This window comes from Aquarana catesbeiana, linkage group LG09 (assembly GCF_042186555.1).
Source record: "Aquarana catesbeiana isolate 2022-GZ linkage group LG09, ASM4218655v1, whole genome shotgun sequence".
Taxonomy (NCBI): domain Eukaryota; kingdom Metazoa; phylum Chordata; class Amphibia; order Anura; family Ranidae; genus Aquarana; species Aquarana catesbeiana.
The window spans coordinates 289125939-289150130 of record NC_133332.1 but is presented as its reverse complement, the minus strand read 5'-3'; the positions used below and the strand labels follow the sequence as shown (position 1 = coordinate 289150130).

General features: G+C 43.0%; 1 protein-coding gene across 4 annotated transcripts in view; it reads left to right on the top strand.

The window, feature by feature from the left end:
- IQSEC2 (IQ motif and Sec7 domain ArfGEF 2) overlaps positions 1 to 24192 on the top strand; it is a 440728-nt gene that overhangs the window by 164232 nt on the left and 252304 nt on the right. For all 4 annotated transcript variants that reach the window (XM_073600380.1, XM_073600381.1, XM_073600379.1 and 1 more), the window contains one exon: positions 23040 to 23069. In XM_073600380.1, the coding sequence (XP_073456481.1) occupies positions 23040 to 23069 (30 nt within the window). The remainder of the gene's footprint in view (positions 1 to 23039; positions 23070 to 24192) is intronic.

Genomic DNA, 24192 nt, shown 5'->3' with positions numbered 1-24192 from the left:
AGGAAAAGTGGAGTTGTTCTTCAAGTGATGGCAGGTCAAGGCCTCATCCAATAAGTTCTACTGGCTAGTACCTGCTGAGATTGTGGCACAAATTATTGGGCCTTGAGGAATTGTTTGCTGGCAAACCTTACTTGAGTTCCACCACTTGGTGTGATGTAAAGCAAATTCATCGGGCAGAACAATCCTTCACCATACTAAATGTTGTGCTTCATATTTTCCTATTGTTAATTGTACTATCATAGTGTAGATCTTGGCATCATCTGGAACTGGTTTATATACCGAACTAATTTGCGCTGTGAGATGTGGGGGCTCTGGACCAAGAAATTATCTTGTAATTAAATAATTCATCCTCCCTGAGAAGCAGAATCCATTTGTGCTGATAATGTGCCGGGCTGTGTCTGTTGGCTTTGGCAGGAGTCCTTATGAATGTCCTCTGACAATGTGTAATTACTTCTCTTTTTATGTTTGGTAAAACATCGTCTCCAAACTAAATTCACACAAATGCAATTCCTTCTTCAGACCCTTTTTTCTCCCAAACGAGCATTGGAGGACCTTCTTGATGAATGAACATACTTTACACATGAAGAGTGGTTCATAGGTTGGACTTGTGTCTTTTTAGGACCTCACCTACTATGCATTACAAAGTTGAACCCAAGCCATTGAAAAGAAAACTTTCTAACATAAATAACATTACATTCTTTTATACATTAAATATTATTTGGGAAAAAAAATATATAAAAGCTGAAATTTTTAGTGAATTAAAGAAAATAACAGACCAGGAACAGTATTTGCGATGAATGCAGAGTGTTCCGTGTGCTGGAGGCTGCTGTGTTCAGCTGAAATGTAAAGTCTGCCACCGAATACCTCTGCATCTATGGTCTTCTGGTGTTGCAGAGGTTGGTATCGGCGGTTGTACCTTTTGATAGGCACTTGTCAAGTGACAACTATGCCTGCCCTTTCTGCCCCATGCTTCCATCATAGAAGCTGTTCTATCAATTCCCACAATGCAAAGCGCTCTGTAAATGGAGGACGGGTGGATGGATGAAATTATCTGACTCCTCCAATCATGAAATGCTATTCATTGTGGGAACCAAAAGTATGGCTTCTTTGAATGGAGCACTAGGTGCCGCTGCTCACATTACCCTGACAACACAGAGAGATCACCACTGTGGGGGTATCTGGGGACAGAGGACTTTCAGCTGAACACAGCAGTTACCAAATACACAGGACTGTCTTCATTTGTAGTGTGTTACCCCAGTGCTGTGTAACCACTTCCCGTCCGCCGTATGGAAAAATTACGGTGAAGCGGCTCTTGTTCTTGGACAACTTGATATGAGGCCGCCCAGTTTAGCCATGATTACACGCCCGCGGGGGGGTGCCGTGTTCTTGGGACATGGCGCAACCCCGATCTCGGCAAAGTCCAATCACAGCCGATCACATGTAAACAAGGAAGTGCATTTTATCGACCCTTGCGTTGGTGGCCGGAAGAAAGAATGCCCCTTGCGTTGGTGGCCGGGAGAAAGAATGCCCCTTGCGTTGCCTTTACAGAAAGCTAAAAAGATTATTGGTACCATGCTTTTGGCTGTGCCAGGTAGTATTGGACCCTGAACATGCCAGGCACCATAAGAATTGGGGTCAATCATCCACAGCTCAAGGAACATCTGGCAGCCTCTGGTTGAGAATTGCTGGGTAGACGATAGACTTTAGCCTGCAGTAATCTTACCATATACAGAATTTTTTTTTTATCTAAGCAGAAATACTTGCCTTTATTTTTAAACTATAAACTGAAGTTATTCCCGTTTGCTAGAATGGTGTGTTTGCGATAATAGTATGCAAATTTCCAACCATTTAACAAATCAGCATGGAAAATAGTATCACATTTAAAAGTGGAACTAAAGAAAAAAATGCAAATCATTGAAATTGTTTTACAAGTGGCACCTATTCATTCATGTGCAAAGGAGAAATAGGTATTCTAGACTGATTGAAATCTGTTGTATAAAATCATAGGCGCTCTCCAATCTGTTTTGTGTTCTTCCTGATGTAGTGAGCTTGGCTAATCATATATTGCTATGATATGTTTGTTATACTGTAATTTCCCATTCTGCTGCTAAGTCTCTGGGATTTATAATGGCGCTCCTTTACATATTATTCCTGAGCTGAGATTGCAGTTTGTCCATACATGAACTGTATAAACATGCTACTATTTCCGTTCATACTGACTAGATTTTGCTGAACCTTGTTAAATAGCAGCTGGAGGGAAGTCCTACTCTCGTGGCAGGAAGGTACCCATCTGTATTTCATTCTATATTCGAGAACTGGTCACAACTAGATTTATGCAAGGATCTGCATATTTAGTTATATGCAGTATTTGATAACGTTATAGGGATCTATATATAAAGCATTTGCTATGGGGATGTCTTAACCAGTCACATGGGCGAAAGGAATTTTTTTTTGCATTGCTTGTAACATGATTATGTCCTATGATCGTCAGCTCCATCTTGTGGCCATAATGCATACATTTCCTGAAATACCGCAAGCAAAATAATCCTATGTTATGGCCACTAGATGGAGCGAGCAATCAAAGGAGATAATCATATTACAAACAAGGCAAACATTTGTGGTGCCCATGTGAATGAATGGTTAAGACATCCCGCACAGCGAATGTTTTATGCATAGATCCTTTAGATGTTGGAAAACAGTATAAGGTCAGAGAATTGACAGGGTAGATATAAGGCACAACTTCAGGAGCATTAAAGAATCCACATAATGCACGTTATGTCTAGGGGGAGTTAGAGGCTCCATGACTTAGCTTATAACCCAATCACATACCACCAAAGCTCGCCTCTTTTGGTCTTTGGCAGGGTGGATTTGTTTTAAATCAACTGGATTTAAATTGCGATTTAAATCACTAGTAAAAAGGCTTGATTTGAATCAACTCGATTTAAATCATAATTTTTAAAGAGCAACTGTTATCTGTGTCCCGCAGCGGCTCCTCCTCTGACCCGCTGTTGGCTCACCGACAGTCCCATTCACTTTAATGGGACGGCTGGTGATGCGGCAGTGACACAACAAGGTGAGGGACGTGACGCCAGCAGGTGAGTGGATGCCCGCTAACAGGGGCTGCCATGATGGGTCTGAAATGACAGATGCTCTTTAAATGTAAGGACTCATTCTTTCTGGTAGTTCGAATCTTTAATATTTGCAAACAAAATGAAGGTTTCCTATTTGGAATAATAAGCTGTCAGGTTAGTAAAACAGCGATATCAGAACCGATTCAATCATACAGTTTGTAGTGTACATAGATTTGCAAAACAATGGGAAAAAGGAATATTCCAGAACTTTGTGTTATCTCATGGTTACTGTGAAATTGTGTGAATGCATCAATGCAGTGCATGTTATCGCAGCTTGCAGAGCTTGGATTCATTGAATAAGTTTACCAAAAAATGTAAATATTGCTCAATATACAGCCTCATGCTACATAACTAAGCTCCATATCTGCTGAATAAATTAAATTATTGATGTATCTTAAATAGAAAACTATCTTTAGATAGATTTTTACTCCAAAAGCATGTTATTAAAATTTGATAAATATACATTTGTTGTTTTTTTTTTGAGATTTAAAAAAAAAGAAAATCATTGATTTTATCTACCCTGATCATTGGGCAGAGCCTCTGCATCATCACATTAACATTAACTGTGTATTGTATGCAGAGGCAGTTGGAGTGTAACAGAGCTTACAGAGTAGGCACAAGTCTCATTGCTGTAGGGACCTTGCTGGAGTGAGGAGAAAGGTAAGTACTTCTCAAATCTCTCTCTCTCTCTCTAGGCTAAACAAGCATTTAACCCTGACAGTTCCACTGTAATCCTGGACTTTTTTCCTTTTCCGTGGTGTTGGGCTTTAGGGGTCCATTCACACCAGATGAATTGACAAGTTTTTTTCAATGCATGCCAACGCAAAGACCTGTTAAAAAAAAGAAACATGGGAATGGGAACATTTGCACTGATTTGCAGTGGAAAGAAAGTGGAGCAAGCCCTATTTTTTTCAGCGCAACATTACTCATTGTAATGCGTGTCTGTTCAGGGCACCGCACAGGTAAAACATCAGGTCAACGCAAGTTTGGCTCATCTGCCGTGCCATAGATCCTCTCCATGCCTCAGGAAGTGGGGAGAAAAGTCAAGATGAAGATGTGGGTGACTGTCAGCACCAACCAGCTCGACAAAACTATTTTGGTGGTGCTGACAGTCACCCACATCTTGACTTTTCTCCCCACTTCCTGAGGCATGGAAAGGGTCTATGGCACGGCCAAACTTGCGTTGACCTGATGTTTTACCTGTGCGGCGCCCTGAAAGGACACGCAAGGAGTCCGACTGTTCAGGGTTGGGTTCCACCCATTTGAGTTGGGTGGAAAATTATTGGCCAAACGGTGACTACACCCTATCAGATGCAGTCCTTTTTGCGTATACAGATAGCCACTGATGCTGGCTGCCAGAATACAATAGCCTGTAGGGGAGATTACTCCATCAATGCTGTTTAGTGTGGATAGGGGAACCAGCTGATTTCTTTCATTCAGCCCACTGGGCTGAACAAAAGTTTGTACATACAGTATATGGTGAGCCTAAAACAGGCCATAGACGGTGTAAATTTCTTTCCTGTGACCCATGAAATTTGCACTATTCCCCCATTAACACAGTGATGACAGGGGGATCGCTCCTGCCGAGCAGTTGTCTGCTTGCTTCCGGGGCAGCTGTCCCTGCTGGGAGAAGACAATATGGCAGCCACTAGCAATAATCACAAGTGAATCCGGCAGGCTGGTTGTACTAGATCGATCAACTTGGCATTGTCATCCTGACCACACACAGTTCGAATCTTGGCTGGTTCCTGCTGAATCGGGCTGAGATTTGAGCCATCTACGGCTTGCCTAAGGCTACATTCAGAAGACCATCCAGCTCCTGTCCATTCATGGTGTGGATCCAAGACCAGGCTGTATTGCTTTACTGCAGTATAACCTGCTAGAAGACCTATTTCATTGCTAGGCAGTCTTACAGGAGTGTATGGATCACAATATGAGCTGTGCAGAGTTGCAAAACATCAGGCAGGCAAAACTGTATTTTAATATATTTGTTTGGAGTTCAGCTTTAATGGGACTTGCTTTGGGAAGCCGATTTTACGTGGATGTTATGTGTAGCATTGGTTGGGGTCTGTGTAGAGCAGACACTAGTCAGGAAAGCCCAATGGAGATGCTTCCTTCCTTCTGTCCCCCAGGCTGCGGGAACGTTGAGATGCTGCATCCCCCCTCCTGTGCTGCAAGTGGTGTCGTTATGAATATTTATGGCTGTGATCACGCTGCAGGAGTGGGAGTTACTTGCCTGTCCTTACGCCCACACCTCATCTCTGGGCACAGAACTCTGTAGCACTTTTATATGAAGACATCTTCACATTGTACCCTTCTATCACACATGTCCCTCGCTCTCTATACACTCATTTCCATTCATCTGAAGAGGCTCCATGGTGGGTCATCAGCCCGGTTCATGCTGTAGGAATGCAAATCACGTTCTGCTTCAAAATGAACCCGTCCGGGGATCAATACAAAATGTTAAGTGTGGATGAGACCGAAAAGCTGAACTGCAGTGCATTTGTAATCCATATAAATGCTTTCCCTTTACACATCCCTATAAAAATGCCAGGTTTTTGAGATGTAAAAAAAATGAGACCAAGATGAATCACTTCAGAATTTTTTTCCACCTTTTAATGTGACCTTCAATTAAAAACAAACGTAAATCTTTAAAGATGGAAAAAACTAAAGTTCACAAACCTACAATAATGTAGTTGCATAAATATGTACACCCTTAAACTAATACTTTGTTGAAGCACCTTATGAATTGATGACAACAGTCAGTCTTTTGGAGATAGAGTTCTGTCAGCATGGCACATCTTGCTTTGGGAATCTTTGCCCACCCTTCCTTGCAAAAGTTCTCCAAATTTGTCAGATTGTGAGGACATCTCCTGTGCACAGCCCTCTTCAGGTCACCCCATAGATTTTCATTTGGATTCAGGTCTGGACACTGGCTGGGGCAGTGGCAGCTTTCCTCATTACGGGAGCAGGGGCGCTAATGTCTTCCTGCTTCTCCTCCCAGCCAATCGGGAAGCATGTATGTAGACCCGATAGGCCAGAGAGTCTTAGGACTCCTGGCCAGTCTGGTCTCAGGACCCACTTCCTGTTCGGCTGTGAGGAGAAGCAACAGCCCCTTGGCAAGCTGTAGCAGGAGCTGCAGCGGCCTCCTAAGACTGTTTTCTGCCTTCCCGGTTCCATAGAGCTCGCACTGGGCACCGTTCTCCTAGCAGAGCCCATAGCAGCAGATTGCAGCAGCCCGAATGATGAGGATGAGCGGGAGCCAGTGCGCGGAGAAGAGTGAGTACCGAGGCTGGCCTGTGCATTGGGGGGGTGGGGGGGGGGTGTTGTCATATGTGCATGTGAGAGGGGCAGGGTTGTTTGCTGCCCCCCCCCCCAAAAATTGAGCACCAGCCGCCACGGAACTGGGGTATTCCAGAACTTTGATCGTCTTCCACTGAAGCCATCCTGTTGATTTACAGGATTGCTTTGAGGAAACTACATGCTAAAATGTGAAATTCCTCTTCAGCTTTATAGCAGATGCCAGAGAGTTTTGTGCCAACATTGACTGATATTTGACACTGTTCATAAGTCCCTTTACCTTGACTAAAGCCCCCCCCCATCTAGTAGAAGAAAAACCGCCCCAAAGCATAATGCTGCCACCACCATGCTTCACTGTGGGTATGGTATTTGTTTGGTGATGCGCAGTGTTGGTTTTGCGCCAAACATACTTTTTGGAATTAATAAAGTGTATATAAATAATTATATGTGATCTTGCGCATAACCTCAATGACAATATCTGACTAGAAAGGAAAACCAATGATGATAAAATAAAATCACGTGTATATGAAAACAAAAACAGGTTGATATAGAACTTCGCACCGATAGCAAACTATTACAACAAAGTGCTACAATGTGCAAAAATAATCCATGAAAAATGCAAAAGTGTTCAAAAAATGTTCAAAAAAATGTGCAAGTTGCAGCAAGTGTATCAAATAAGATACCAAAGTTCAAAATAAAATAAAATCCACTGTGCAAAAAATTCCAGGAATCTTCACCATGAGATAGAAGAAAACATAGTATGTTGACTGTGATTCAAATGGTAACAACACTCCTTCAATGTGCTCTCAATGCTCTTACCTCGAGGGCATAGATAAATGTCTTAGTCCATTACTAGGACAAACGCCTCAATGTCGGGGCCCAGACTCAGTCAGGATAGGGGATGGGTACTTGATGGAAAGAATAATGGTCACCTCCAGCCCGGTATCCGAATCCACATGGAAAAAATGCCTCCAATAGTGTATTACTACAAAAAACACAGTTTATTAAAATAAGAAATGTGCTTACATCAAAAAGATGGAGGATAAACCAGAGACCAGAAACGGTGTTTAATAATGGAAATGCTGCAAAATCCAATGGTGATCACAAATCGCCTTTTTTTCCTGCAGCTCTCCAGAGGATGAAAAACCCCCACAAGCTCCAACGTCTTGTAAAACCCTCTTGGTTGCTCAGCAAGTCACCAGTCCTTTCTCAGTGGGCGCTGGATGGGACTTCAGGTGGTCATCTGCCAGGCCTCGCACTCTTCAGGTGGTCATCTGCCAGGCCTCGCATTCTCCGGAGTGATGCCATCAAGAGGGTTTTACAAGACGTAGCTTGTGGAGGTTTTTCATCCTCTGGAGAGCTGCAGGGAAAAAAAGGCGATTTGTGATCACCATTGGATTTTGCAGCATTTCCATTATTAAAAACCATTTCTGGTCTCTGGTTTATCCTCCATCTTTTTAATGTAAGCACATTTCTTATTTTAATAAACTGTGTTTTTTGTAGTAATACACTATTGGAGGCATTTTTTCCATGTGGATTCGGATACCGGGCTGGAGGTGACCATTATTCTTTCCATCAAGTACCCATCCCCTCTCCTGACTGAGTCTGGGCCCCGACATCGAGGTGTTTGTCCTAGTAATGGACTAAGGCATTTATTTATGCCCTCGAGGTAAGAGCATTGAGAGCACATTGAAGGAGTGTTGTTACCATTTGAATCACAGTCAACATACTATGTTTTCTTCTATCTGATCAGGGACATAACTACCACCATAGCGACCCATGCGGGCGCTATGGGGCCCGCAGCCGAGTGGGGCCCAGTGAGGATAAGAGCACCGTCGGCACAGTCTTCCAGCCAGGGGAAGAGAGAGGAAAGGAAGAGGCGAGCTGTATATATCAGCAGAAAGCTGAATTGCCCGATGTAATAGCTTTCATTAGAACTTCCAGTGTTCCCGGGGCTCACGTCACATAGCTCCACCTTTTGGCCCGGTGCCTTTGATAGACAGAACGTTGATCCAATGCGGGACATGTGACGTCATCAAAGGTGTCGGGCCAAGAGGTGGGGCTATGTGACGATGAGCCCCGGGAAGACGGGAAATTCAAATGAAAGCTATTACAGCAGGCAATCCCGCTCTCTGCTGATCTGGGTGGCTTGCCTCTTCCTCTGCATAGGTGGGGCTGTATGGGGCACAGGCAGACCAGGCTGTATTGGGCACAGGTCACGCTGCATTGGGCACAGGTCACGCTGCATTGACACTAGGGCAGCTGTTTGCAGGGGGGCCCCATACAACATTTTGCTATGGGGCCCTGCTATTTCTAGTTACGCCCCTGTATCTGATGGTGAAGATTCGTGGAATTTTTTGCACAGTGGATTTTATTTTATTTTGAACTTTGGTATCTTATTTGATACACTTGCTGCAACTCGCACATTTTTTTGAACACTTTTGCATTTTTCATGGATTATGTTTACACATTGTAGCACTTTGTTGTAATAGTTTATCTGTGCGAAGTTCTATATCAACCTGTTTTTGTTTTCATATACACGTGATTTTATTTTATCGTCATTGTTTTTTCTTTCTAGTCAGATATTGTCATTGAGGTTATGCGCAAGATCACATATAATGATTTATATACACTTTAGTGACACTAGGCGATTTGTGATCACCGTTGGATTTTGCAGCATTTCCATTTTTCTTCTTTAACTTATTCACTTTAATAGCGCAGAGGTCCTTTTAATGATATTATACTTTTTGGAATTATCGCCAAAAAGTTAAATCTTCGTCTTCTGATGACACCACCATTTTGTTGATTTGCAGATACACTTTGAGGCGTTATCATGCTGAAAGTTGACATTCCTCTTCATCTTCAGCTCTATAGCAGAGGTATTGTGCCTAAATTTACTGATAATTGGAATTGTTCAGAAGTCCCTCCACATTAACTAAAGTCCCAGCAGAAGAAAAACAGCCCCAAAGCATAACACTGTCACCGCCATGCTTCACTGTGGGTATGCTGTTTTTTCTTGGTGATGTGCACTGTTGGTTTTGTGCCAAACATACTTTTTGGAATTATGACTAAAACCTTCAGTCTTGGTCTGATCAGACCATAACACATTTTCCCACATGCTTTTGGCAGACTTGATGTGGGTTTTTTACAAAATGTAGCAAGGCTTAGATTTTTTTTTTCCTTTTTTGGTAAGAAAAGGCTTCTGTCTTACCATCCTATCCAACAGCCCAGACATATGAAGAATACAGGAGATTGTTGGCACATGTAGTACACAACCAGAAATTTCTGCAGCTCCTTTAATGTTGCTGTAGGCCTCTTGACAGCCTTCTGGACCATTTTTCTTCTTTTTCAACAATTTTGGAGGAACGTCCAGTTTTAAGTAATGTCTATGTTGTGCCATATTTTCTCCTCTTGTTGATGACTGTCTTCACTGTTATATCTAATGCCTTGGAAATTTTCTTTGTACCTTTCTGCTGACTGATACCTTCCAACAATGAGATCCCTTTGATACTTTGCAAGCTCTTTGCAGACAATGCCTTTCGCTGTATAAGACAGCATAGTAAATGTGAGAACAATCCTACTAGAAGAGCTAAACATTACTTTGTTTTCATATCTATACTCGAGACCAAAAATGTAATATATTTCAGCTCATCAGTCTTTAGATGTGATGACCACTGCATTGGTTTTCTTTTTTCTTTTTTTTTTTTCCTCTATTTTTACCTGTTATCTTGTCCGTGACACAAAAATGAATGTCCTAGGTTGACAAGGCTCACTCGCCATACTGTATCTTGGAGGTGCATCATTGTCACCCCAGAACAGGAAGTGTTAAGAATACAGTGCCCCCCCCCCCCAAAAAAAAATCCACAAGGAGGTGTTCTGTAGTTTTAACACACTTCCAGAGGTGAGCTGGGCGGGGCTGATAACCCTGCTTGGGATTTCAGTGCAGGCAGAGACAGCACATGTTTATATAGAACTATAGGCAAAACTTCTTTTTTTTTTTTTTCATTTTGGATAGAGTAAGTGCGGGTTATCACCCCTGTCAGATTTTTTTTCTGCCATCTGTGTCCCATTGCGGAGATTTCCCTTCACTTCCTGTCCCATAGCCAAAGCAGGAAGTGAGAGGAAGTCCCTGCAAATGAAGGGAATTCCTTGGGGACCCCCATGTCACCAGAACTAGTGTCTCCTTTGGAAGATTTGCCCTCTATTACTTTTCTGGGGACAACCCAAAATTTGGGATTTTCTTTCACTTCCAATGATAATTATAAACAGGACAATTAGAGAGGGTGAATCTGCTTAACGGGGGCACAGACAGCTATAGAGACTGACAGCTGTTCTAATCCCTCTCCACTCTATCCAAAACTAAAAAAAAAAAGTTTTACCTTTAGTTATACTTTAAGTACTTGCCAACCAGCAGCTGTCATTATACTGCGACAGGTTGTCTCCCCTGCGTGATTTAACACCGTAGCTCTACGGCAGGCACTTTAAGGGGTATAGGGGGGCGTGTTACATTGGAGCCGATGCACGTGTCGCCGGCCTCCACGATGTCTGCCGGCGACCCCTGATCGCTCCTGAGAGAGACAGAACGGGGATCGGTCAATGTAAACAGACAGATCCTTGTTCTGTCAGGGAAGATGAGAGAGATCTGCTGTTCCTAGTGATCAAGAACAGCGATCTCTCTCTACTCCCTGTCAGTACACTTCCCCCACAGTTAAAAACACCTCCCTCGCACTTAACCCCTTGATCGCCCCCCAGTGTTAACCACCTTTCCTGCCAGTGACATTTATACAGTAATCAGTGGCTATTTTTAGCTCTGATCTCTGTATAAATGTCAGTGGTCCCAAAAAATTGTAAAAAGTGTCCGATCTGTCCGCCGCAATGTCACAGTCCCACTAAAAATCGCAGATCACCGCCATAAATCTATTCCCTATTTTTGTAGACGCTATAACTTTTGCGCAAACCAATCAATATACGCTTATGTTTTTTTTTTTTTTTTTTGCCAAAAATATGTAGAATACATATTGGCCCAAACTGATGAAGACATTTTTTGTATTTTACTTTTTTTTTTTACAGTAGTTATAGCAAAAAGTAAAAAATATAGTTTTTTTTCAAAATTGTTGGTCTTTTTTTTTGTTTATAGCGCAAAAAATAAAAACAGCAGAGGTGATCAAATACCACCAAATGAAAGCTCTATTTGTGGGGGAAAAAATTACATCAATTTTGTTTGCCAACGGCGTCGCACGTCCACGCAATTGTCAGGTAAAAGCGGCGCAGTGCCGTATCGCAAAAAATGGCCTGGTTATTAAGGGGGCAAATCTTCTGGTACTTAAATGGTTAAGAGCTCACTGGATTTCTGGCAGAATCAATGGGTATTTTTCACACTTCTCTAAAAAGATATTAAAAAAAAATTCCCCAATGGTATTTTTAACAAGAGAAAATAGTTTATCTTCAAGGTTTCCATACAAGTGACTTGAGTACATTGTTTGCATAGGTGCAGCTCTGTGCTGTTGAAATGTTTAATAGTTCTATTTCTGTAATAATTTGGCACAAGTCTCCAATTGCTCAGAGTTAGACATTGCTTGCCAAAACTAGGAGTCATAATGTGGTAAAGCGTTCAAGTTGTTCTTTATAGTTAACAGGTTAGTCTTAAAGGCACAGACAATCCCACTGATGTATACTTCTACAACCTAATCTAGGGCTCCTTTACACTAAACCTTATTTTGTGAGTTTTTTCGTTCAGGAAAGCAAGTTTGAATTGCAGCATTTTGTGGTTTATGAAGCCATTTGTACCACAGATGGCTTTTCAGGTACAAATGTGTGGATGGGAGGATAGGATGAAGGGTTCAATGAACAACAAGACTGGTTAGCCAGTCCAATAATTGTAGATAGCCAAAAGAGGAACATCTAAAGTTTGCGATGAAAAGAAAGATATGTACCCAGCTTTAGTCTGAAGGCCTCATGCATACTGGCAGAAAAAATAATCCTGCTAGGGGCATCTGGCATTTTTTTTTTTATGCCTCTGAGAGCAGCTCTAGGTTATCTAATGTGCTTTTGCACATTGTCATTTACAGGCATATTTAACCACTTCAATACCAGGCACTTAGACACCTTCCCGCCCAGCCCAATTTTCACCTTTCAGTGCTGTTGCAATTTGAATGACAATTGCGCGATCATGCTACACTGTACCCAAACAAATTTTTTATCATTTTGTTCCCACAAATAGAGCTTTCTTTTGGTGGTATTTGATCACCTCTGCGGTTTTTATTTTTTGCGCAACAAATAAAAAAAGACCGAAAATTTCGAAAAAAAACAAGTTTTTCTTTGTTTCTGTTAAATTTTTTTGTAAATAAGTACGCTTTCTCCTTCAATAATGGGCACTGATATGGCTGCACTGATGGGCACTGATACGGCGGCACTGATGGGCACCGATGAGGTGGCACCAATGAGGTGGCACTGATGAGGTGGCACTAACGGGCACTGATGATGGGCACTGATAGGCGGCACTGATGGGCACTGATAGGTGGCACTGATGGGCACTGATAGGTGGCACTGGTATGCGGCACTGATGGGCACTCATAGGTGGCACCGATGGGCACACATAGGCGGCACTGATGGGCACTCGTAGGTGGCATTGACTGGTATATATGGGTGGCACTGATGGGTACTTATGTGTGGCACTGATGGGCACTGATAGGTGGGCACAGATGGGCACTGACAGGTGGCACCTATGGGCAATGACAGTTGGCACAGATGGGCAATGACAGGTGGCACTGAAAAAAGCATTGCTGGGCAGATCTGGGCATTGCTGGGCAGATCATGGATATAATAGTGCCAATCAGTGCCCATTTGTGGGCACTGATTGGCAGAGATTGGGCACATGTGGATGGCCATGGGGTACATACCTGGCCATCCACGTTGCCCCTTCCCTAGTGGTCCTAGTGGCATCCCTGGTGGTCCAGTGTGGTGATCTGAGGGGGGGCTGCGCTGATAAACAATCAGCGCAGACCCCCCCTGCCAGGAGAGCCGCCGATCGGCTCTCCTCTACTTGCGTCTGTCAGACGCGAGTGAGGAAGAGCCGATCAACGGCTCTTCCTATTGACAGCGTGATCAGCCGTGATTGGACACGGCTGATCACGTGGTAAAGAGCCTCCGCCGGAGGCTTTTTACCAAGATCAGTGTAGCGGTGTGTCAGACTGACACACCGCTCCACCGATCGCCGCGATGCGCGCCCCCGGGGGCGCGCTGCGGCATGTTATCCTGCTGGACGTCATATGACGTCCAGTCAGGATAACACAACCACTTCCCGGACGTCAATCCGCTATAGGGCGGGCGGGAAGTGGTTAAAGGGAATCTTCAGTGCTCCCCACGCCTAAAAAAAAAAAAGTCAGCAGCTACAAATATTGTAGCTGCTGACGTTAATAAAAGGACACTTGCCTCTCTAGTGCTGTCCTTATCCGGGTTGGTGCTTTGACAGTTTTTAAGTCCCCGATGCCAGCATGTTAACTTTGGGAAGTCGGCTGTGACTCCTTGTGGACTCACAGCCGGCTTCACACTGTGCATGCTCGGGCCACTTTGTGCATGGTACTGTAGCCTCCTGTGATGTGTCCCAGAAGGCTGTGGGCATATAGGAGTGGGGGCTTGCCAAATCCACTCAGATCGCCAGGAATCTACAAACTTTCTAAACAAAGGGCTAGATTATTGTCCTTCAGACTTCAGTGAGAGACTGTAGTCATTAAACAATGCTTCATGCTTGGCGGTCAGTGGGAGGGAAAGAAATTACTTAGTGCCTGTGGTCAGGAGGAGGAGTAGTGCCCCATAAATGTTGGTGTAATAAATGGTGCCCTGTCACTGGTGTCATTGTGTGCAGCAGCCCCCCCTAATACTTACCTGAGCCCCCTCTCTATCCAGCGATGTCCACGAGAGCCTGTGTTTAGCCATAGACTTCTATTATCTCTTGCAGGTGTGGTGCACTTTCTGAAAGTGCACCAAAACTCCTGCATTCAGAAATTGCACCAAACCCACTGGAAATAATTGAAGTCTATAGTTAAGTGTAGCAAACCCACAGGAAAGCTACATGTAAACTGCACACCACCCGTGGTGTGGGTAAACTGCAGCGCAAAAGTGTAAAGCAGCCCTATACTATTATGCCCAGTGTATTGCGTCACACTGACCCAAAGATCTCTTCATTCCTGCTGCAGGCACCTCTATGGAGACTGCTAGCCAGGATGAGATAAGTGCAATTGGTATCGCTCTGCATGGGACAGGAGCCAGCACTACAGAGGAGGCATCGGCTTATGCGGTTCTTGCTCCTTACTACAGCTCCAGCTTTACAAGTAGTCCTCTGCATTGCACTCTGTTTGATGCTCTAGAATGGCAGGTCAGCAAGCTCAGACCACGATCTACCAGTCACCTGTCCACGATCTACTGGTAGATTCCGATCTACAGGTTGCTGACTCCCATTTTTAGTTAAATAAAAAAAAAAAAAAAACTCCATATGCACAAAACTGATTTTTTTTTTTTTGGGGGGGGGGGGGTAAAAATAAAATACTAAAATAATGTGATTGCATAAGTGTGCACTTTACCTGGGGATGTAGCTGTGTTCAGAATTAAGCAGTCACATTCAAACTCATGTAAAATAGGAGTCAGTACACACCTGTCATCATTTAAAGTGCCTCTGATTAACCCAAAATAAAGTTGAGCTGTTCTAGTAGGTCTTTCCTGACATTTTCTTGCATCCTACAGCAAAAGCCTTGGTCTGCAAAGAGCTTCCAAAGCATCAAAGGGATCTCATTTTTAAAAGGTATCAGGAGAAGGGTACAAAGAATTTCCAAGGCATTAGATATACCATGGAACACAGTGAAGACAGTCGTCATCATCAAGTGGAGAAAATATGGCACAACAGTGACATTACCAAGAACTGGACGTTCCTCCAAAATTGATGAAAAGACGGGAAGAAAACTGGTCAGGGAGGTTGCCAAGAGGCCTACAGTTACAATAAAGGAGTTGCAGGAATATCTGGCAAGTACTGGCTTTCTTCATATGTCTGGGCTATGGGGTAGAGTGGCAAGACTGAAGTCTTTTTTTACGAAGAAAAACATAAAAACATAAATTTTGCAAAAACACACCTAAAGTCTCCCAAGCATGTGGGAAAATGTGTTCTGGTCTGATGAAACCAAGGTTGAACTTTTTGGCCATAATTCCAAAAGATATGTTTGGCACAAAAACAACACTGCAGAAAACCAGAAGAACAGCATACCCACAGTAAAGCATGGTTGTGGCAGCATCATACTTTGGTGCTGTTTTTCTTCAGCTGGAACCAGCGGCCTTAGTCAAGGTAGAGGGAATTATGAACAGTTCCAAATACCAGTCAATATTGGCACAAAACCTTCAGGCTCCTGCTAGAAAGCTAAACACGAAGAGGAACGTCATCTTTCAACATGGCAACGACCCAAAGCATACATCCCAAGTCAACAAAAGAATGGCTTCACCAGAAGAAGATTAAAGTTTTCGAATGGCCCAGCCTGAGCCCAGACCTGAATCCGATTGAAAATTTGTGGGGTGTTCTGAAGAGGGCTGTGCACAGTAGATGCCCTGACAGATTTGGATTTTTGCAAAGAAGAATGGGCAAATAATGCCAAGTCAAGATGTGCCATGCTGATAGACTCATACCCAAAAAGACTGAGTGCTGTAATAAAATCAAAAGGTGCTTCAACAAAGTATTAATTTAAGGGTGTACACACTTATGCAACCATATTATTTTTACTTCCCTCCACCAAAAAATTTCAGTTTGTTGTTCAATTGAGTTGTACAATTTGTAGGTCACATTAAAGGTGGAAAAAGTTCTGAAATTATTTATCTTTGTGTCATTTTTTTTTTTTACATCACAGAAACCTGACATTTTAACAGGGGTGTGTAGACTTTTTATATCCATTGTATGTATTTTATACATGTTGATCATATCCCCCCTTAATATCCTCTTCTCAAGAGAGAATACATTCACTTCCTCTAATCTTTCCTCATAGCTGAGCTCCTCCATGCCTCTTATCAGTTTGGTTGCCCTTCTCTGCACTTTCTCCAGTTCCCCAATATCCTTTTTGTGAACTGGTGAGTACAATAGTTGACAGGAGGAGTTTCTCTATCTCTGCTCTTTAGCATGGATGAGGGAATCAACTGATTTTTCTCTCGGTCAGCCTTTGTGGTGGAACAAGAGAAATCGTACAGTGTGTGGCCAGCTTAACCGACCAAAAGACCTTTGGGTTATCTGTGTGTGGGTTACTTACATTAGAAAAATAGACGTTAGATGAAAGCAGTTTGCCTTTTTGTCATTGTGTTTACCTTATGAACTCTTGTGTAAGCAGTGATTGTCTTTGGGATTCTAGTTTTCTTTCCATATATATTTAGTTCTGGTAGCTAGCAATGTTTAGACACATGTGACTGCTCTTCATAAGTGCCGTGTTCGTGTGCAAAAACCTTCAAACAAACTTTATATGGAACACAAATCCTGTGTGTGGGTATGTACCGTCTTTTTAAGGACTCGCTTAGAATGATTTTTTTTTCTATGTTTTATTAAATTGAAGAGTATTTAGACATTTTAGTGAGATCAATAAATTTCTTCTGCAAAAATTGTGTTCACATTAAAATAAATGTGATGCATGAGCCAATTCGTCATCGTAACCATTATAGCTATGAAAATAAGTTTGAAACTTGGCAGGCATAGGTCACAGCACTCAAGCGCCACAATTCATCATCATGATTCGGACACAACATGATCCTTGGCAGCAGACCATGCTTGGTTTCTATGTGGCCTGGTGCATTCCCATGAATTCCTGGCTTCAGGCCCGTTTAAAAAACTTTTGCCACTCTACCTTTGGAGTTTGGAACAGCCAGTTGAGGCGGTGTGAGGAAGAGCTGGAATCCTTGGCCCCCAGTAAAGGAAAGGTCAGCGTACTTAGCCTGGGTACCCTGTGTAATTCATCGGATCCCAGAAACAGATGACAAGCCCAGCAAAGTATAGGATCAGGAGGCTGAAATAATAATGAACCTTACCAGTTTATTTAAAGGGTAACTCCACTTTCGTGGGGCAAAAAAAATTAGCAAATAATAAAGCATATACAATTGCTAAACAAGTCATTAATAATATTTGTATTGATAATGATTATTGAATGTTCGTAAAAATGACCATTTCTTTTCAATCTGCAGTGCTGTAATTCTCTGTAAAATGCAATATGGCTACCCGGAGGTGTTCTGTACACAGATGGTGTACAGAATGCCTCCCAGAAAATGTAATTTCCTGCTTGTGTGATTGGCTCGCTGATTTTCCCAGAAGTCTGAACAAAGCTATAAATCAGATTTTTGGCATCCCCTCAAACACATGTCATTTTTGGTGAGATACTTCCAAAGGGAAATCACATCTAAAGGGATGGAGACCTTGCCAATTTCCTCATTAGAGCTCTGCAGGTGCAGCAGCTGATTGATCATTTTAAAATCACTCCCATACAGATTCATTGAGCACATGGACACAGAGTAAGAAAAGTTAGTAATCTGCAGCAAAGTTTGCTAAAATCCCTGCAATGTACATAGATCACCCAGACTGAGACTGATATATATTTTTTTTCTCAACAAAAGTGGAGTAATTACTCTTTAAGGCTCGGTTCACACTGGGACGACTTGGGATCTGACTTGTCGCCCCAAGTCGCCCCAGAAAGAGATTCACATGACAGTAAATGGGAGCGTCTTAATAGACACTACTGAAGTCGCTCCGACTTCAGAGCGTACTCCCTGTACTACTTGGATCCGACTTGGTAGGCGACCTGTACCATAGAAATCAATGGAAGTCGCCTCCAAGTCGGATCTCTCTCTAAAGTCAAGCGACTTTGCAGGCAAAAAATTTTGTTTGCCCAGGCAAACCCCTCCCTCCCAGAGAGCTGATTGTCCTGTGATTGGCCACAGCCAAAGTCGCCTGTCCTGGAGGCGACTTGAAGTCGCGTTGTAATTTACTAAAGTCACGCTGAAGTTGCGTTGAAGCCGCGTTGAAGTCGCCCTACAAAGTTGCGCTGAAATCGTGTTGCCCCTGTGTGAACCGAGCCTAAAGGATAAGTCCACCTCAAGCTAACTCCCATCCCCCAAACTAGCCCAGGAACCAGGCTGAAAAAGGTTACAGTGCCTTGAAAAAGTATAACTACCTCCTTGAAATTTTCCACATTTGTCATGTTACAACCAAAAACGAAAAGCCGCTGGCCCATGGTAACTCTGGAGGAGCTGCAGAGATCCTCAGCTTAGGTGGGAGAATCTGTCCAGAGGACAACTTTTAGTCGTGCACTCCACAAATCTGACCTTTTATGGAAGAGTGGTAAGAAGAAAGAAAGCCATAAGAAGTCCCGTTTGCGAGACGTCATGTGGGGGACACAGCAAACATGTGGAAGAAGGTGCTCTGGTCAGATGAGACCAAATTAGAACTTTTTGGTCTAAAAGCAAAACACTGTGCATGAGCCAATGATGTGATGGAAAACTAACACTGCACAACACCCTGAACACTCCATCCCCACCGTGAAAGATGGTGGTGGCAGCATCATGTTGTGGGGATGCTTTCCTTCAGTAGGGACAGCGAAGCTGGTTAGAGTTGATGGAAAGATGGATGGAGCCAAATACAGGGCAATCTTAGTATAAGAGTCTGCAAAAGAGGAGGAGGTTCACCTTCCAGCAGGATAACAACCCCAAACATACAGGCAGAGCTACAATAGAATGCTTTAGATCAAAACATATTCATGTGTTAGAATGGCCCAGTCAAAGTCCAGACCTAAATCCAATTGTGAATCTGTGGCAAACTTGAAAATTTCTGTTCAGACGCTCTCCATCCAATCTGACAGAGCTTGAGCTATTTTGCAAAGAAGAATGGAAAAAATGTCACTCTCTCTAGATCTGCAAAGCAGGTAGAGACATCCCCAAAAAGACTTGCAGCTGTAATTGCAGTGAAAGGGGGTTCTACAAAGTATTGACTCAGGGGGCTGAATACAAATGCACATCACACTTTTCACATATTTGTAAAAAAAATTGAAAACCATTTATCATCTTCCTTCCACCTCACAATTATGTGCCACTTTGTGTTGGTCTATCACATAAAATCCCAATAAAATACATTTACGTTTTTGGTTGTAACATGACAAAACATGGAACATGTCAAGGGGTATGAATACTTTTTCAAGACACTGTAAATTAAGTTTATTAACATAAATATCACTCCTCTAACACCAGGAACAAGGCTCAGGATCAGGCAGGGAGATGGCTCACAGGAAGAACACTAAAGCACTGCACTATAGTTAAGGGCAGGATTAAATACCTCCCAGCAGCCAGCTTACTTGAGTAATTAGGCTGTACCTGACTCAGGCTGCTGGGAGACACCCGCTGGTGGCCACCATAAACTGTGCCCACCATAAACTGTGCCCTTCGACTCTGGGAACAACACAAGTCTCTACAGATATGACCCATTCAAGTCTGAGGGACATTGTGCAGGCACAGGACGTGGCTCACTGAATTTTGCTGGGTGGAATGAAAACATCGCAGGAGGCTGCTGCTGTTGGAGGAGGTAAATATGAACCTGGATGGGGGAGAAAAGTTGTTTGACCTTATGAAGTTAAAGGTGAACTTGTTCTTTTAAGTTGCTGCCAGGTTCTAATTTCTCTGCCGTTTCATGGGAGGTCCAAATCTCGTGTGGCACCTCCTGAACATGCCCAGTAATGTCCAATAGACTTGAATGTGATGTTGCCCCAACCGTAGGGATACATCCTGTTCAAGTCTGATTATCAGTGCTGGGGGTTGGACACTCCTCTCTAGATTTTGGCAGCCGATATACTGTATAACAAAGCCACCCCCTATTAGGAAAGGTAAGTATGCACCTGGTTGGGGTGGTGATCAGCTTAGGATAATTTAGGGGGCGGGGGAAGGGAGGGCCTGGGGTACCTTAAGTTTAAAGATGACCCTGTAAGTTTCTCATGTGTTCTAGTTTTTTTTTTTTTTTTATATATATAATTTTACAGGAATGGGATGATATGGGATATTCACATAGACTAAGCATTTCATTGTGCCTACAGTTTCTATGGTAACTAGTAAAAAGTAAACATTTCCATTTAGGTACAAGAATGGCATTGGGAAACATTTTTCTGCATACAATATTACATTTGTGAAGATATTATTGTTAGGCCTGAAAGGGAACCTGTCAGAAGAGACCTATGGGAGCTGGTATTGTCGACTTTAAGGGATACATGTACCTTCATCCTTTTATTTTTATTTGTCCCAACAGCCTGTTCAAATAATCAATTGCGGGGGGCATACTTGTGCTGAAATTAAGACTTTTTACAAAGAATCAGTCTGTTTACAACTTCCCTTCCTGCAGCAGCTGCTTCCAGCCACCACTAGAGGGAGCTGAAATGAAAGAAGGGGGATGGACTGTTCATTGAAACAAAGTCAACCTCTTGTGTTCCATTCAGCACCCTCTAGTGGTAGACAGGAGCAACTGCTGCTAAAGTACAAAAACTCGTGATGCCCAACCTACTGCCCTTTTGGCACTTGGTGTGCAGTCTGAGGACCCCTGCAGACAGTAGTCTGTGTTTTTCTTAGCTAGGTGCTGACTAGGTAAGCTAAGGAAAAATCTATTTTAGACTGATTTCTAGTAGTTCAATGGCTTGGTTTGTTTCTGTCACATTATTTTTTATTTTGGTACTGTCCATCCCTTTTTTTTTTTTTTTCCTCTGATTATTTCCGAATGCATCTTGCTGAGAGGAAGATCAACTGTGACGCAAGACATTTTTAAGGGAAGCAAATGCAAATGTGGAAGCATTGTTTTGTATAGGGCTGTAAAAGCAGTGATCTCCAGCTGTTAGGGAGGAGCTCAGGTATGTTTGTATCCTAGTCTGAACCCACCATCAAGCTATAACTGGACTGCGTCATTCATAAGTGGCTGGGGCCTCATAGATGCTTGTATACATGCTGCTTATATAAGTGCGACTATGGGGCAGGGAAATGCCCTGGAGGCAGGTCATTGGCCCAGTGCAGGTGACAACGTATTGGAGAATTGCTCATCGGATGTATTCAGACTAGAATCTGAACACTCATCCCTACCGCCCATGTTTTGTTTCTCTAGTACACTTACCATCTCTTGAATCATATACCTGGCCTCCAACACCTTATGTGTTTGCAGATTCGGGTCTTTTACTGCAGCACATCTGCCATCTCTGACCATCCTTTGTAGCAGGCCTGTAGTCTTTGATGATGTCCTGTTGCATGTCTGATGTCTTTCTGTTGTATTACAGATGTAGCCCTTTGGTAGGGTCAGGGGCCGCACTTTAGAACCTATGCTATTACTTTTCATTTGAATTTTATTCAGTCTATTTCCAATGGAATAAAAATGCTTTCTACATTGCAACCTGGTAGTTCTTTGGCCATTTTCTACTTGATTTGCTGCTGTTTGATCTCTCTCATGTTCAAAAGTATGTGGGGGTGAGGCTACGGTGAACTGATGATGAGTGTGGTGCTTGAACAGAAGGTTTTGCATTTTCACACAAAGAGATTCAGGGTGTTTTTTAGAAAATAAAAATCCTGTCAACTGTAGGGATTTAGATGGTAAGGAGCAGAAGATGAAAGTTGGGGTAGAGTTGAGAGGCACTGGTTGACTGAGATTGACTGTATCTTCAAAGAGTGTGTTTGTTTATTTGCAACACTTAAAGTGGTTGTAAAGTCAGAAGTTTTTTTTTTTATCTTTAATGCATTAAGATAAAAAGCCTTCTGTGTGTAGCAGCCCCCTAATACTTACCTGAGACCCATCTCTATCTAGCGACGCTGCAGGAGACACTCAGCTGCCCCAGACTCTCCCTCCTCATTGACAGAGAGGAGAGCGCAGTGCCTTTGGCTCCTACTGCTGTCAATCAAACTCAGTGAGTCAATGAGGAGAGAGAAGGGGTGTGGCTTTGTGTCTGAATGGACGCAGGGAGCTACGGCTCAGCGCGGCTGCCCCCATAGCAAGCTGCTTGCTATGGGGGACACTAAACAGGAGGGAGAGGCCAGGAGTGCCGAAGAGGGACACGAGAAGAGGAGGATCTGGGCTGCTCTGTGCAAAACCATTACACAGAACAGGTTAGTATAACATGTTTGTTATTAAAAAAAAAAAAAAATACACTTTAGTATCACTTTAATGCATTCTCTGCATTAAGGTAAAAAAAAAAGTTCCATAATCGGCTCCCCCCATAAATACTTATCTGAGCCTGATCTCGATCCAGCACTGTTCCTACTGCCATTGGCTCCTGCTTATGTCAGTCCAATCCTGTGAGGAGGGAACAGGGGGCGTGGCCGAGCAATGCTGTGTTTGTCAATAGACGCACACAGCCTGGCTTGGAATTGAGCCCCCATAGCAAGTTGCTAGAGGAGGGGCTGAGAGCACCAGTGTGAGACCCCAGAAAAGGGGGTTCGGGCCTGCTCTGTACAAAAACATTGCGAATAGTAGGCAAGTATAACATCTTTATTATTTTAATAATAAAAAATACTTTACAATTTGAACTATGCATTTAATACATTAACGGTATCCGGGTGCTGATTGTAATTTCTTTTTTCTTTTCATTGCAGGTCTGATGGGGAGAACTCCAGGACGGTCAGGTGAGTTTACATCCCAATCCTTTGTGTCATAGGCCTTTCAAGGTGACAGGTGCCGTAGTTTGACTGTGGTGACTGATGATGTGATGTATCTCATGGTTAGGAAGTCTATACATTTGAACGATCAAGACTTTGGTGGACATTCAGGTACATACCCACTAAAGTATTGGGAGGATAACAATATTATGTCAATCTTGTATGTTCCTGCAGTGGCTCAAGCAAATGTTTACCTCTCCTTAGTTAAGACTTAGGCTAGCCATACACGTATAGATTTGTCAATCCATGCTAAGCAGCGAGCAGTGAAGTATCTCCACTGCCAGCTATTGTATTCTGACAGTTGGCATCCGTGGCTGTCGGCAAAACTAAACATTGATGGCATCTGATTTGATGTGTCGCAGTTTGAATGACTATTCCACCTGGCTCCTCCAACAAAAGTCGATTTGAGAAATTCACTTCTATTGAGCTGGGTGGTGTTGACAAGGACCCCCACGACTCAAATCCCCTGAAATTAGAGCTGTCTAGGGAAGCCTTAAAGCTGGCCAGTCTCTCCCAGACCAATGTTGACCGTGTTTTATTGCTCCCTAGTGTGGCCTGAAATGGCCTTATCAGAGTATCCTTTATGGGGCTCTACATTAAAGTACACATCCTTCTTTCACAGCACCACACACACATAGTGCAGTGTTTCTTTGGAAAATTAGAACAATCACCAGTGAATGGCAAAGATGTTTCCATCACATTGGAAAATCTCTGTGTGCAGTAATTTATACTTTGTGTTTCTTGTCACTCATTAGTTAACCCCTAGCGTGTCCAACGATCACATTCTTATTTTAAAGCATATCTAAACCCAAAACCAGAAAAGTAATATATTACATTTTACCAGACTATAGACATGGTGGCTGCATTCATTTTCTTTTTTCCAGACTTTTGTTTCCCTTTTTTTTCACCTGGGGATCTGGCTAGAAACACAGTTCCTGTCCTTGGGTAGCCAATCTCACTCCTCCAATGTATCTATGGAGGGAGCCATGCTTTCCACCCAGGCTGGATGTCAAACGGTTATCTTCTCTCTTTCTCCATTTCATGGGGGCAGGGAAGTTTGTAGTTTACAGAAGACCGCTTGGAAGGAAAA